Source organism: Armigeres subalbatus, chromosome 1, assembly GCF_024139115.2.
Source record: "Armigeres subalbatus isolate Guangzhou_Male chromosome 1, GZ_Asu_2, whole genome shotgun sequence".
Classification (NCBI taxonomy): domain Eukaryota; kingdom Metazoa; phylum Arthropoda; class Insecta; order Diptera; family Culicidae; genus Armigeres; species Armigeres subalbatus.
The window spans coordinates 272267037-272283822 of record NC_085139.1 but is presented as its reverse complement, the minus strand read 5'-3'; the positions used below and the strand labels follow the sequence as shown (position 1 = coordinate 272283822).

Below are 16786 nucleotides of genomic sequence, written 5' to 3'. Positions count from 1 at the left end.
AGCAGTTTGACCAACATTGACTCCACCTCTCGTTTATTCAAACATCCATCAAGTTTACAAACAGCGACACGAACAATCAATTTATTCGACCAACGATATCACACACGAAGGACCGAAGCACCAGCTTGAGCACCAACTATTAAAAAATATTTGGGGGTTTGTGCAACTTCACTGCAAATGCTCAAACATGTTCGGCGAACCTTGACTACCGGCGAACCTTCACTACCGTTCAAGTCGTTATATTTTTTTCCAACCGAGCCAACTGTCAATGGTTGTTCGAACAACTTCATCAAAGCAGCAACCAAAGCGTTTTCTTGGGGTGGGGTCAATGTTTGTCAAATTGCTTGACTGGTGAGTACGCTGCATTATTTGGGTCACTGTTATGCAACGTACATACCAGTCAAGCAGTTTAACGAACATTGACTCCGCCCCCAAGAAATCGCTTCGGTTGCTGCTTTGTTTGAACGTGTGTGAAGTTGTTCGAACAACCATTTGACAGTTGGCGGCTCGGTTGGAAACAATTAAAACGGTTTAATTTTGGTTTGAGTTGTCGGGGTTGGAGTCAAGGTTCGCCGAACATGTTTGAGCATTTGTAGTGAAGTTGCACAAACCCTCATATATTTGTTGACGGTTGGTGCTCAAGTTGGCGCTTCGGTCGTTCGTGTGTGATATTGTTGGTCGAATAAATTGATTGTTCGTGCTGCTGTTGGTAAAACTTGATGGATGTTTGAATAAACGAGAGGTGGAGTCAATGTTGGTCAAACTGCTTGACCGTGTGTACGTTCTATTAGACTCGCACTTAGCGAGAACGATGCTTGGCTGCTTGCTCATCGTCAACACCAAGCCGTATATAATATAGAGCGGTATATAACAGGGCTGTCTCGTTCCACACAAATTCTTACATCGTTTTTTGGGCACTCTCCGTAGGCCTTATCAAGGCTCTCATAGAACTCATCCTTCACGTCATCAGGCTTATCGTTCGTTGGGGCATAGCTGCTGATCAGGCTATAGTTGAATAATTTGCCCTTCATTCTCAACACGCAAATGCGGTCGCTTATCGGCCACCGGATAACACGCTTCATCTGCATCCCGAACGCCAAGAAGCCAACTCCACATTCTGCTCTGTCACTGCCGCTATAGTAGATGTAGTACTTGAATGAAATGTTCTCTGTGGGATCCACCGCCCGGAATTCACTTTCTCCAGTTCTGGGCCACCGTATTTCCTGGATTGCTGCCACACTCACGCTGACCTTCTGCAGCTCACGAGCCAGGGAACCAACACGTGCGGGTTCATTAAAAGTTCTCACGTTCCATGATCCGACTTTCAAATCGTTGTCCTTTATTCGTTGCTGGGTCTGTTACCGTTGAATCAATCCGTTTGCTCTACTTTTTCCTTTCTTGATAACTGTAGAATCTTCGGTAGGCTCCCTTACCAGGGTTGCGCTACCTACATAGCGTTGAAAGGGCTGCCTTCTCGATGCTGACACGATGCAGCATGGTGTGAAACAGACACTGTTGTGAACCGCTCCTAACATGGAGAAAAAAAAGGCTCGATCAGATTTGTACCTCCGGAGAAGAGCGAATCATCCCTTCCCTGTCAGCATCCCGAGTAGCACAAGTTAGACAAAGTTGGTTGCAGCAACTTGAATGTGACTAAATCTGGTCACACTTGAGTTGCAGTAACCTATGTGAAACATGTGTGCTGCTAGGGATACGACCATAGTTGCCATGTTATCAAAGGATTCACCGCCAGAATGCACCACGTGGCGTAAAATTTTCAAAAATATCAAAATAGCTTTTTTTCTAGAGGTATGTTTTTCTCGGGCGACTATTTGGCGCTTATTTTTCGTTGCGACTAAAAATAAGCGGATAAGTAGATTGCTATGAACAGTACAATAAATATAATTTGAAAAAAAAACATTAGTGTCAAAGTGCGCTGAATTAGGAGCCGTGCAGAATCAGGCACGCTCACGGTAGTTCTTTGAAAGGGGTAAGATGACACATTTTGTGTGAAATATTTCAAAAAACCTTCCATGCAGATTCGGGTGTCCGAAGTTCGTGTGTTTCCGAAATTTGAATTTGCACTAATTTTTTCATGATCTTGATGCTATTTTATATCTGAAAGAGTTCAAACAGCCCTAGCCACTAGTTTGTAACTTGCACATTGAAAATTTATTCAATTGACTATCAAATGTTTCTTTGTTTACATTCCCAGTTGATTTCTATCAGGTCATTAATTTTCCAATGCTTTTTGCTGTAGAGGATGTTGGTAAGAACAAAATGCTAGTCAAAAAAGATCACTCCAGTATGACAGTATTTCTGCACTTTCTTGTTTGACGTTCAGCAATTGTTTGGCATTGATAATAAACAATGGTGCAGCCAGTACCAAACAGATTTCAATGCTCGTTGCTGGAGATTTCTCTATTAGGAAGAGTAAAATTGGATCTCAGAGATGTACACTTCGCCACATTATACCCATCGTACCACTATTGAAAATTATTTTCACCGGATTATAATCTTGTTTTCCGGCTATGTAAATCGGATCAAACGTATGTGACCAGTTATTGAAGCAATTAGGATGATGACCAACGACAGATTAGCAATCATGTCGTGTAAAGCAGCAATAAATATAAAAAGTTCATTCATTTATTTAGTTAACATCTAAACAGATAACACTGAATCAACAATTTGACGCCACAATACACGGTTCGAGGCCGCATCTCTCCATCCTCGGATACGCCCCACGCTCGCCAAGTCGTTCTGCACCTGGTCTGCCCATCACGCCGTCTCGTACCTGCCGGATCGGAAGCGAACACCATCTTTGCAGGGTTGCTGTCCGGCATTCTTGCAACATGTCCTGCCCATCGTACCCTTCCGGCTTTAGCTACCTTCTGGATACTGGGTTCGCCGTAGAGTTGGGCGAGCTCATGGTTCATTCTTCGCCGCCACACACCGTCTTCTTGCACACCGCCAAAGATGGTCCTAAGCACCCGTCTCTCGAATACTCCGAGTGCTTGCAAGTCCTCCTCGAGCATTGTCCATGTTTCATGTCCGTAGAGGACTACCGGTCTTATTAACGTCTTGTACATGACACATTTGGTGCGGTGGCGAATCTTTTCGACCGCAGTTTCTTCTGAAGACCGTAGTAGGCCCGACTTCCACAGATGATGCGCCTTCGTATTTCACGACTAACGTTGTTGTCAGCCATTAGCAAGGATCCGAGGTAGACGAATTCCTCGACCACCTCGAAGGTATCCCCGTCTATCGTAACACTGCTTCCCAGGCGGGCCCTGTCGCGCTCGGTTCCGCCCACAAGCATGTACTTTGTCTTTGACGCATTCACCACCAGTCCAACTTTTGTTGCTTCACGTTTCAGGCGGGTGTACAGTTCTGCCACCTTTGCAAATGTTCGGCCGACAATGTCCATGTCATCCGCGAAGCAAATAAATTGACTGGATCTGTTGAAAATCGTACCCCGGCTGTTACACCCGGCTCTCCGCATGACACCTTCTAGCGCAATGTTGAACAACAGGCACGAAAGTCCATCACCTTGTCTTAGTCCCCGGCGCGATTCGAACGAACTGGAGTGTTCGCCCGAAATCTTCACACAGTTTTGCACACCATCCACCGTTGCTTTGATCAGTCTGGTAAGCTTCCCAGGGAAGCTGTTCTCGTCCATAATTTTCCATAGCTCTACGCGGTCTATACTGTCGTATGCCGCCTTGAAATCAACGAACAGATGGTGCGTTGGGACCTGGTATTCACGGCATTTTTGAAGGATTTGCCGTACAGTAAAGATCTGGTCCGTTGTCGAGCGGCCGTCAACGAAGCCGGCTTGATAACTTCCCACGAACTCGTTCACTAATGGTGACAGACGACGGAAGATGATCTGGGATATCACTTTGTAGGCGGCATTAAGGATGGTGATCGCTCGAAAGTTCTCACACTCCAGTTTGTCGCCTTTCTTGTAGATGGGGCATATAACCCCTTCCTTCCACTCCTCCGGTAGCTGTTCGGTTTCCCAGATTCTGACTATCAGTTTGTGCAGGCAAGTGGCCAGCTTTTCCGGGCCCATCTTGATGAGCTCAGCTCCGATACCATCCTTACCAGCTGCTTTATTGGTCTTTAGCTGTTGAATGGCATCCTTAACTTCCCTCAAGGTGGGGGCTGGTTGGCTTCCATCGTCCGCTGAACTGACGTAGTCATCTCCTCCGCTGCCTTGACTTTCACTGCCTGTACTCTCAGCGCCATTCAGATGTTCCTCGTAGTGCTGCTTCCACCTTTCGATCACCACACGTTCGTCCGTCAAGATGCTCCCATCCTTATCCCGGCACATTTCGGCTCGCGGCACGAAGCCTTTGCGGGATGCGTTGAGCTTCTGATAGAACTTGCGTGTTTCTTAGCTGTTCCATCTCCTCGCACTCCGCTTCTTCGAGGTGGCGTTTCTTGTCCTGAAAATGCGGGTCTGCTGTCTCCGCTTCCGTCTATAACGTTCCACGTTCTGCCGGGTACCTTGCTGCAGCGCAACCGCCCGCGCTGCGTCCTTCTCCTCCAGAATCTGTCTGCACTCTTCGTCGAACCAATCGTTCCGTCGACTTCGACCCATATACCCGACGTTGTTCTCCGCTGCGTCGTTAATGGCTGCTTTAACTGTACTCCAGCAGTCCTCAAGAGGGGCCCCATCGAGCTCACCCTCTTCCGGCAACGCTGCCTCGAGATGCTGCGCGTATGCAGTGGCGACATCAGGTTGCTTTAGTCGCTCTAGGTCGTACCGCGGCGGTCGTCGGTACCGAACATTGTTGATGACGGATAGTTTTGGGCGCAGTTTAACCATCACCAGATAGTGGTCAGAGTCGATGTTAGCGCCACGATATGTCCTGACGTCGATAATGTCGGAGAAGTGCCGTCCATCAATCAGAACGTGGTCGATTTGTGACTCTGTCTGCAGTGGTGATCTCCAGGTGTACCGATACGGGAGGCTGTGTTGGAAGTAGGTGCTACGAATGGCCATATTCTTGGAGGCGGCGAAATCAATTAAATATAAAAAGTAAGATAAGTATTAAAATTGTATTACTCTCATTTATACACACATTTTATTTGAGCAAATTTCATATACAGGAAAAGGAAACATTTACACAAACAGAAATTACATAAAATACAAAAATTACTCTTTCCACTTTTCATCAAATTTGCACTCGTTCCTATCTAATGACTCTCATGCATAATTAGTTAAAATGTACAGCTGCGTTGATTGGTTAGCATTTCTTCTAATTTTTCGTCGTCATAATTTACACGTTTGTCTTCTTCGTTGTTGCTATCGAACTCCCACGTGGACTCAACTTAAAAAAATATTAGTACGGCAAGTTTCGCTCTTCTCTCTGCGTGTTGTCTTGTCTTGTTATCGTATGGAAAGAACAAAACTTCGAAAAAAAACGGTGGAAGCGGTCACCCGACATCCACTTATCCAGTAGCATCCAAAGCCAAATCGAATTCCGGTTTCCAGCAATCCTAGCGAAATCCTAGTAACAGTGACACCGTTCCGTTGGGCACTTGGATTTGTACGTGAGGCATTCGTCCATACAGTACACGTCGGCTCCTTCGCGGCCCTCGATTTCGCCGATAGCTTCGCATGTTTGACTGAAGGTAAAACGAAGGTAAACGTTAGTTCTGACGAGGTTTATGCTCAAAAATGTTAAATACTTACGGACAATGGCACACAGATTCCGGGCAGTTTGGCGGATAGCGGAGGCAGTTGTTCTGGCACCAGTCATCCATACCGATGAAGCTTCGATAGGCTGCCGTTGGGAGGCACACTTGATCGCTGAGAAATAAAATGGAGACAGAAAAAAAATGAAATAAGTGAATGAAACAAAATTGATTATTGTAAACCATATTTTTTTTAGATGACTAGAAGAATCAGTGAAAATAAATAGGCTGTGGCAGATAATAATTAGGATAGATTTGATCAGCACGTGACTTTTTGAAATTAATTTAAGGTATTAATTAAGGTTAATTTAAGGTACCCCGGGGCAAGTGAAAATACGGGGTAAGTGAGTACTATAGTTGCCAATGAATCGATAAACGTTTTTAATGGTAACAATGTTCTAGAAAGATGAAGCAGAACTATCAACGAATTTATCCGACTTATCCATTTGAGGCACCATACCAATGCTATGGCTTGATCGTAACATTAAACTACCAGGAAAAGCTATTAATTTTATTTTAATTCAATGGATTTCCAACAAAATAGTCGTTTCTAAATTTATCATTGATGTGGAAAGTGAATATTTAGAGCAATTGAATAATTGTGTGACATCGAAAACGATTTAAAAGTTTTAATTACGGCTAAAAACTGCCAATTTCACTTGCCCTTGAGTTTAAACTTTAGGGTGGTTCAAAAAATCGATTTTACTCCACAGTGCTCATCTGATTCTTTATCATGTTCTGAGCGTCTCCTGAAAATTTGAGCTTATTTGGATTTAAACTGATTTAGCACAAGCCGTTTCAAGTTTGCATGCAAATTAGTTTGGGGAAATTATTTTTTCGTTGTACTATTAATGACGATTCCCCATTAAGCCCAGGCTAAGAGAAAACCTACATAGCTAAAAGGAATACTCAACAGCTTTCACCCAGTGAAAACCGCGTCTCAATTAATCGTTCCAATAATTAGTAATCGAATTTAATTTATACCGTGGTTTTCTGGAGCTAATTGCATAACTCCTAAACAGGCAACATTGCTGCTCGTGGCGCGAAATATAGCAATACAAATTCAGGCTACTATGTTGCACTGCACATTTCAGTGATGCCCTCAAAGAAGTTTAACGATCATGACTAAAGATTCGCAACCTGTATTAAAATCGATTACTAATTATTGGGGCGATTAATCAACATGCGGTTTTCGTTAGGTGAAAGCTGTTGAGTATACCTTTTAGCTATGTAGGTTTTCTTTTAATCTGCGCTCAATGGGAAAGCGTCATTAACAGTATAATGAAAAAATAAATTTCCCCATACTAATTTGCATGCAAACTTGAAACAGCTTGTGCTAAATCAGTTTTAATCCAAATGAGCTCAAATTTTCAGAAGACACTCAGAACATGATAAAGAATCAGATAAGCACTGTGGAGCAAAATCGATTTTTTGAACCACCCTAGTAAACATACATGGGGCAAGTGGGATATAATAGAACAACATTTTCAATAAAGCCATATTATTGTTGTCTAGTGAAAAATAATTTCGACACTCATATATATCAGATGCAGTTCGTTGGTTTCGTTGTTCAAAAGTTTTGAACAGTTTGTTTGTTTATTATAGTCTAGTACTGTAGGATATAAATCTTTTAAAATTAGTACTTCCGATTTGGAAAAGATACAAAACTGCCTAAAATTATTGTCATTAACTAGTCCACTACTTATTAAATAAATTTAATAAGGACGGTTCCAAAATTGATGCAGCCACTCTTAAAACTTGCTTCCGACGAAGAACGTTTGATATCGGGCGGTAACGAATTCCAGTTGACCACACCACGTACGAACAGCGAATAGCATAACGTATTGTTAGCTGGAACTACAAGATTCTGCAATCTGCAATCAATTCTTCTGAATAGGGCATCCAATAAGGTTACGTTGCAGGTGACTCACATGATCGTAGCGGTTTAATCCATAGACGTAGCGTACACAGCAGTTAAGCGCCAAGTCGATCTAAAGAGCTTGCATTCGGATAGACATGTAATATATCACCGAACATTAAATGCGGCAAGATAAAGGATTTGAAGAGCTTCCTGTTGATATACGACGATGCAGCGGAGGTATAGCAGTATAACGAGCGCAGGCTGGCATAGATCTTTCCACATTGCTGAGTAATCAGTCCATCCCACTGCAGATCACTTTGAAAAACGAATCCGAGGTTCTTTGCTTTATCTGACCAATCGATGATCTGATCATCCATTACGATTCCAGGAGCGGGTGGAGTAAATCCCTCAGCAATACGACGTCGGCTTGTGACAAACAAAGCTTTACTCTTAGCTGGGTTTACTCGAAGATTGTTTCGCCGTGACCAGTCTGCCACATGTTCAAGTTTTCGTGCGCAAGGGCCAAGCCGAGTAATGCAAAGCTCAATATCATCAGCAAAAATTTGAATTTAGCAATACTTCAGTACCGTTGGTAGATCGTCGATGTGACAACTGAAGAGTAGTGGACCAAGGACTGAGCCTTGCGGTACACCAGACGGCACCTCAACGCTGCTGGAGCAACAATCGCCGCAGAAAACAGTTTGTTTTCTGCCATATACATAGATATGACCCCATAAGGTTCACGGCATCAGGGGAGAAGTTGAACTGAGTTTGAAGTTTATCTAATAGCTTGTTGTGAGGTATGGTATCAAAAGCCTTGGAGAAGTCCAATAGCAGCAGTATACCAGAGCCTCTTTTATCGACGGTGGTTTCCAAGTCGTCGTACACTCGAAGAATTGCGGTTTTGATACTTTGCCGCGGCGAAATCCGGGCTGGAAATCTGACAAAAGCTTGTTGTCTTCGATGTAATCTGTCATTTGTTGTTTAACAAGCTTCTCAAAAGCCTTCGACAAAGCGCAAAGTATACAAATTGGACGAAGATTGGGGATGCAGTTCAGAAGCGTTTTTTCTTCAGTGGCAGACCCTTCGTATGTCTCCAGTTATCCGGGAATGTAGACGTCTGAATGATTAATGGACCAGCGGAAGAATTATCTTAACGAAGATTATTGGTAACTCGCCAAGCCCCGTTACATTTGATTTTATATCATAAATAGCATTGACAACTTCCCAACCAAAAGAAAAGCTGTATTGTGAGGGTGGCGATGGCAGAACAGGTCTTGTCTCACGTGAATTCGTGAAATTCTCTACAAATGTACGGTTCACCTCATTCGGATGGAATCCACACGGCTGCGCTGCTTTATCATTGCCGACACCAAGGCTCTTTATCCGTTGCCAGAGAGTTCTAGGCGAAGTTCTGCTGTCTAGAAAGCGGTTCAGGTACTGTTACTTGGCTTGAGCAATTTTTGCATTAGAACGATTCCTCATTCTCTTGTAAGTCTTTGTAAGCTAGGTCCCGTTCTAGAAAGATCATACGTAAACTATCAGAGAACCAGAAGTTGTCCTGCTACAGACACGAAGGGGGATACACGTGTCACGCACCGTTTTTACGTGATCATTGAAGAAATCTACGGTGTCATTTGCATTTGCAATATTATTATTATTATTATTAATTCGGACTAAGGCCGAAGTGGCTTGTGCGGTACATAAGAGTCTTCTCCATTCGGCTACACGTCACCAATCACGCAGTATACGGAGGGTCCGCAAGTCATCTTCCACCTGATCGATCAACCCTGCCCGCTGCGCACCTCGCCTTCTTGTGCCCGTTGGATCGTTGTCGAGAACCATTTTCACCGGGTTACTGTCCGACATTTTCGCGGTGTGAACGAAGGATGGTTCTCCCCGCTGCTCATGAAACTCATGGTTCATTCGCCTCCTCCACGTACCGTCCGCCATCTGCACCCCACCATAGATGGTACGCAGCACTTTCCTTTCGAAAACTCAAAGTGCACGTTGGTCCTCCACGAGCATCGTCCAGGTCTCGTGTCCGTAGAGGACTACCGGTCTAATGAGCGTTTTGTAGATTGTCAGTTTGGTACGACGGCGAGTTCTATTCAATCGAAGCGTCTTGCGGAGTCCAAAGTACGTACGATTTCCAGCCACTATGCGTCTCCGAATTTCTCTGCTGGTATCGTTATCGGCGGTCACCAGTGAGCCCAAGTACACGAATTCTTCAACCACCTCGATTTCGTCACCACCGATAGAAACTCGTGGTGGGTGGCTCACATTGACCTCTCTTGAGCCTCTTCCTATCATGTACTTCGTCTTCGACTAGTCCAATCCGTTTAGCTTCGCTTTTCAGTCTGATGTAGGCTTCCTCCATCCTCTCAAAGTTACGTGCCATGATATCAATGTCGTCGGCGAGACCAAATAACTGGACGGACGTCGTGAACATCGGACCGCTCGTGTCCATCCCTGCCCTTCGTATTACCCCTTCCAAAGCGATGTTGAATAGCAGACACGACAGTCCATCGCCTTTGCGTAGCGCTCTGCGGGTTTCGAAGGGACTCGAGAATGCCCCTGAAACTCGAACTACGCACATCACCCGATCCATCGTCGCTTTGATCAACCGTGTCAGTTTATCCGGAAATCCGTTTTCGTGCATTAGCTGCCATGGCTGGTCCCGCTCGATTGTATCATATGCGGCTTTGAGGTCGATGAATAGATGATGTGTGGGCACGTTGTATTCGTGGCACTTCTGCAGTACATGGCGAATGGCGAACGCCTGTTCCGTGGTGGAGCGTTCGCCCATAAAACCCGCCTGGTACTGCCCCACGAACTCCCTTGCAATTGGTGCTAGTCGACGGCATAAAATTTGGGAGAGTACCTTGAAGGCGGCGTTCAGCAATGTGATTGCGCGGTAGTTGCTACAATCCAGCTTATCGCCCTTTTGTAGATGGGACACACGACACCTTCCATCCACTCCTGCGGCAAAACTTCCTCCTCCCGAATCTTGGTATTGACCCAGTGCAGCGATCTAGCCAGTGCCTCACCATCGTGTTTAAATAGCTCTCCTGGTAGTTGGTCAACCCCAGGGCTTTGTTGTTCTTCAGCCGACCAATCTCCTCCTGGATTTCCTGGAGATCCGAGGCCGATAAAATTATGTCTTGCGCGCGTTCTCTCAGGTCCATCACCATACCGCCAGCTTCGTCTGCCACAGCGCCATTCAGGTGCTTTTCGTTGTGCTGCCGCCACCTTTGGATCACCTCACGCTCGTTCGTAAGAAAGTTCCCGTTTATGTCCTTACACATATCAGGCTGCGGCACGTGGCCCTTACGTAAACGGTTTAACTTCTCATAGAACTTTCGTGTGTTATTAGCGCGGTACAGTAGCTCCGTCTCTTCACGGCCTCGATCTTACTGCTGGCGCTTTTTCCTCTGGAAAATCGAGTTTTGTCTGTTCCGCGGTGTTGCAGCAATCTCGCCCATGCTGCATTCTTCTCTCCCACTAACTGCTCACATTCGCCGTCATACCAGTCGTTTCTCTGATCCGACGGAGTCACCATGCCTAGTGCAGCAGTTGCGGTGCTTCCAATGGCGGATCGAATATCTCTCCAGCCATCTTCAAGAGACGCTGCGCCTAGCTGCTCTTCCGTTGGGAGTGCCACTTCAAGCTGCTGCGAGTATCCTTGGGCTAGTCTACCGTCTTGTAGCCGCCTAATGTTAAGCCGGCGTCCGACTTCGACGCGTTTTGTACACCGTCGAGAGTTTTGAGCGCAGGCATACTTCAACGAGGTAGTGGTCGGATACAACATTCGCACTGCGGTAAGTACGGACGTTTGTGATGTCAGAGAAGAATTTACCGTCGATTAGAACGTAGTCGATTTGGTTTTCCGTTTCTTGGTTTGGTGATCTCCATGAGGCCTTGTGGATATTTTTGCGGAGAAAGAAGGTGCTTCGGACTACCATTCCGCGGGAGGCTGCGAAGTTTATACATCGTTGGCCGTTGTCATTCGATACGGTGTGCAGACTATCCGGTCCGATGACCGGTCTATACATTTCCTCCTTCCTACTTGTACGTTCATGTCGCCGATGACGATTTTGATGTCCCGCAGTGGTATGTCTGCTCCAGCTCTGCGTAGAACGCTTCTTTCTCGTCGTCGGGTCTCCATTCGTGTGGGCAGTGCACGCTGATGATGCTATAGTTGAAGAAACGGCCCTTGATCCTCAGCGTGCACATCCTTGCGTTGATTGGCTGCCACCCAATCACGCGTTGGCGCATCTTACCCAGCACTATGAAGCCGGTTCCCAGCTCGTTGGTGGTGCCACAGCTTTGGTAGAAGGTAGCCGCTCGATGCCCGCTTTTCCACACTTTCTGTCCTGTCCCGCAGATTTCCTGCAGCGCTACGACATCGAAGTTGCGGGGATGTAATTCATCGTAGATTATCCTGTCGCAACCTGCGAAGCCTAGCGATTAGCTGTTCCATGTTCCAAGCTTCCAATCGTGATCCTTTATTCGTCGCCTAGGTCGTTGCCGATTGTATTTTATTTTAAAGGCGGCTTATTGGGCCTGCGCAAACCTCCTGTCTCATCGGAGGGCCGTCGTGTCAGGGCTGTTCAGCGTCTCACCTAACACCAGGACTTGGGCTGGTGTGCTTTGAGCGGCACACGGTCGCTTTGGTGGGCCTTCTTGCAGATACATGCAGCTTTTTATAGGAATTCAACAGGGCCCACTGTCAAACCCCACCACATTCTAGGCAAGCCCCACAACTGGCAGATGACCAAGCAGGTAAGGTAATGGAATTAAATTTTGAGCAGTTATATTGTTATTATTTGTATAGTTGTTGACTTCGACTGTAGTGTTAATTTTTGAGATTTTTCGGCTATGCAGTCTGGTTTATTAGAACAAATTTTTAAATTTTGTCCAACGTTTCGACATCGGGTTCGATGTCTTCTTCAGGGAAAAAAATTTGATTGCTCTTTGTTAAGTGTGATGGGTGTTCTGTAACGGTCAATTTGATTTTTGGTCGGTATGCATCTTATAGGTTTGATTATTATCACAATAGTTTTGTCACGTATAAAAAACATTAATTATAACTATTACGGTTATGGGCACTGTAGTTCTTATGAAAGCTTTAATAAACTTTAATAAACACCGTGGACCTATTCGGTCAAATAACTTTTTCGGACCTTTTTGTCAATTTTGGCCAGATGGGCTTCTGCCTAATGCTTTTTTTCGGCCAAATGACATATTCGGCCAAACAACTTTCGGTTTTGTGGAACATGATAATGGTCAGATGGTTTTTGAGAAAGGCTTTCTGTTAAACAGCCCTTGCCTTGGAAAGCCATTTGTTTGAATGTCACTTGGCCGTATAACACGTTAAGCAGAAAGTTATTCAGTAGAATTCCATGTGGCCGAATCGAACGTTTGGCCGAAACAGTTATTTGGTCAAAAATGGTTTGGCCGAAAATGTCATTTGAATGAAAGCGGCATACGGCCGAACTGATAATTTGGCCGGAAATAGACTTTTCCCATAGCATATCATTTGGCCAGAAATGCTGTTAGGCAAACAAAGTCGTTTGGCCAAAAATGTCGACCTGGCCAAAAGATCTTTTCTGCCTACGAAGCATTTTCGGCCAAACGACTTTCTCTGAAAAATGACACTTTAGTTAAAATAGTCCTTTCTGCAAAACTTTCTCAGCCAAACGATCTGTATTTAGGTCAATTGATCTTTTCGGCCAGATGGGTTTTGGCCTAGCAGTTTATTCTTACTTATGGATCCTGTACACCTCTGGTGGTGCAAAGGGCCGACTTGAAAGATCTCCATCCTGAGCGTTGCCCGGCTATCGCTTTAACCTGTTGCCAGGTTAGATTTCGGTCGACTTCTTTTATTTCTTTATTGAGGCTTCGCCTCAGATTTCACGTTAGAGTTGAAAATTCGTATTTTGGTGCGTTCACTTGTCTGCCTGTTTTTTCAGATATTTCTTAAACTCACAAAGGCAGCCCTTGCTTTCTTGATCCGTGCGCCTATGTCGATCTTGGTACCGCCGTCTGACGCCATTTGGCTACCAAGATATTGGAAGCTTTTAACATTTTCCACTGGTTGCCCGGCTACTGTGAAACTGGAAGGAGTCACCGTGTTTACATCCAACGATTTGGTTTTGTTGACGTTGATGGCTAAACCAGCCGAAGAGGAGCGCTCGGCAAGGTCGTTGAGCTTACTCTGCATATCAGAGCGCCGTTGCGCGAGGAGTGCAACGTCATCAGCCAATTCGAAGTCGTTTAGGTGCTCCATGGTTATAGGCTGCCATAACAGTCCGCGGTTTGGTTCACGGTCAATCGCATCTACCAGAATCTCATCGATTACGATGAGGAACAGTAACGGTGATAGAATACATCCTTGCCTCACACCAGCTACGACCCGGATAGGGTCATTCAGGACCCCATTGTGCAGCACTCTACACGAAAAGGCCTCGTACTGTGCTTCGATGAGGCCGATGATTTTCTCAGGAACCCCCTTGCGTCTCAGGGCGCCCCACATATTCTCGTAATTGAGAACGGTCGAAAGCTTTTTCGTAGTCAATGAATACCAAGTAAAGGGACTCTTGGAACTCGTTGACCTGCTCCTGAATGATGCGGAGCGTGACAATATGGTCCATACAGGATCTTCCGGCACGGAATCCGGCTTGCTGCCGCCGGAGAGTCGCATCGAACTTCTCTTGAATCCGTGCTAGGATAATTTTGCACAGAACTTTAAGAACGGTACACAGCAACATAATGCCTCGCCAGTTATCACATACAGTCAGGTCACCCTTTTTGGGCACCTTCACTAAGATACCTTGCATCCAGTCGACCGGGAAAATTGCGGTGTCCCAGATATTACGAAATAAGCGATGCAGTAGTTGAGCGGATGTCATGGGGTCAGCTTTGAGCATCTCGGCTGATATGTGGTCGACCCCTGCCTGGGGCTTTTTTCGATTTCATGCTTTGGATGGCTGTTTGAATCTCTAGCAGTGATGGAGCTTCGGTATTGACGCGTGTTATACGTCGGATCCTAGGCAGATCATGCCGAGGTGGTGATGGCCTGGCTGGCACTTGAAAAAGTTGTTCGAAGTGCTCAAACCAGCGTTTCAGCTGGTCAGTTGGGTCGGTCAATAACTGATCATTCGCGTCTTTCACAGTCATCGTTGCATTCATCTTCGCCCCTCTTAAGCGTCGTGAGATATCGTAGAGGAGGCGAATGTCCCCGGTTGCGGCGGCTCTCTCTCCTTCGTCGGCCAGAGTGTCTGCCCACGCTCGCTTGTCCCGTCGACATGAGCGTTTTACTTCCTTCTCAAGAGCCGCGTATCGTTGACGGGCTAAGACTTTGGCTCCTCTGGTTTTCGATCGCTCTATCGCGGCTTTGGCTTCTCTTCGCTCCTCTATCTTCCTCCAGGTCTCATCGGTGATCCATTGTTTTCTCTGGGTGCGTAGTTCGCCCAGATTGTTCTCGCTGGTGGCGATGAAGGCATTCTTGATGGCGGTCCATTGATCTTCTACGCTGCCACCTTCTGGAATATCTGCAGCACGTGTCTTCAGTTTTTCAACGAAGGACCGTTTCACCGTGGCATCTTTCAGTCGGCGTGTGTTGAATCGTCGTCCAACTCTTTCCTCCTGCCGCCGAATCAGCGCAATGCGCAGGCGTTTTTCGCCGATGAGGAGGTGATGATCATACGCGTTATCGGCACTACGTTTATTCCGTACATCAAGAAGGCTCCGTTTCCATTTTCGGCTGATGCAGATGTGGTCGATTTGATTTTCTGTAAAGCCGTCACGGGAGACCCACGTGACCTTGTGAACCGGTCGATGAGGGAAGAGCGATCCCCCGATCACCATGTCGTTATTACCACAAAATTCTGCGAACAGCTCTCCATTTTCGCTCATTTCTCCGAGACCATGACGTCCCATAATGCGCTCATGATTCGAGTTGTCGGATCCGATTTTCGCATTGAAGTCGCCCAAACAGATCTTGATATCACCCTTCGGAATTCTATCTACGACGGCATTGAGTTGACTGTAGAAGTTCTTTTTGTCTTGCAGATCGGCAGCATCGGTTGGCGCATAACATTCGATTATAGTAAGGTTTCGGACCCGTGTTCTAAATCTGGCAACGATTATCCTTTCACTTATAGGTTCCCACTTCATAAGCGCAGAGTGTGCCTGAGCGCTTAGTAGGAAGCCAACTCCGCGATGCCGGGGAGCGTGTTCACCTCGTAAACCAGAGTATAGCAGAACTTGTCCCGACGGCGTTCTGTGTTCTCCAAAGTTCGGCCAACGGACTTCACTCAGTCCCAGGATCTCAAGCTTCATGCGGCGTGCCTCATTTAGCAGTTTATTCGGGCAAATAAAATATACGACTAAACAACATTAGAGTTTAAAAAAATATTTGGGAAATCCGAAGAATTTCTTGACGAATCGAAGAAGGATTTCCCGTTGAAACCCAAAGAATCTTTCATTGAAAACAAATTTTAGAACGGGGAAGAACTGTATGGCCAAAAGTTGTTTGGTCAAACGAACCATTGCATTGAGCCGAAATCCTTCTGGCCGAAAATTGTCATCCGACAAAAATGTCGTTTTCGGTCGAACTGATCGAACAGTTTTTTTCATTTATTTAGCTTACATCTAAACATATAACACTGAATCGACAATTTGACGCCACAGTACACGGTTCGAGGATGCATCTCCATCCTCGAATGCTTCCCACGCTCGCCAAGTCGTTCTCTACCTGCTCAGCCCACCTCGCTCGCTGCGCTCCAAGCCGTCTCGTACCTGCCGGATCGGAAGCGAACACCATCTTTGCAGGGTTATTTTCAACATTCTTGCAACATGCCCTGCCCATCGTACCCTTTCGGCTTTAGCTACTTTCTGGATGCTGGGTTCGCCATAGAGCTGGGCGAGCTCGTGCCTCATCCTTCGCCGCCACACACCGTCTTCTTGCACACCGCCACAGATGGTCCTAAACACCCGTATCTCAAATACTCCCGAGTGCTTGCAGGTCATGGTCCAAGTTTCATGTCCACAGAAGACTACCGGTCTTATCAGCGTCTTGTACATGACACATTTGGTGCGGTGGCGAATCTTTTTTGACCGCAGTTTCTTCTGGAGCCCGTAGTAGGCCCGACTTCCACAGATGATGCGCCTTCGTATTCCACGACTAACAATGTTATCAGCCGTTAGCAAGGA

The 16786-nt window shown here is 46.0% G+C and overlaps 1 protein-coding gene across 3 annotated transcripts in view; it reads right to left on the bottom strand.

Moving 5' to 3' along the window:
• Positions 1-5048: 5048 nt before the first annotated feature.
• Positions 5049-16786, bottom strand: part of LOC134207612 (uncharacterized) — a 259390-nt gene continuing 247652 nt past the window's right edge. For all 3 annotated transcript variants that reach the window (XM_062683330.1, XM_062683328.1, XM_062683329.1), the window contains 2 exons: positions 5705-5821; positions 5049-5637 (listed from right to left, as the gene is read on the bottom strand). In XM_062683330.1, the coding sequence (XP_062539314.1) occupies positions 5520-5637; positions 5705-5821 (235 nt within the window). In that variant the 3' untranslated portion in view covers positions 5049-5519. The remainder of the gene's footprint in view (positions 5638-5704; positions 5822-16786) is intronic.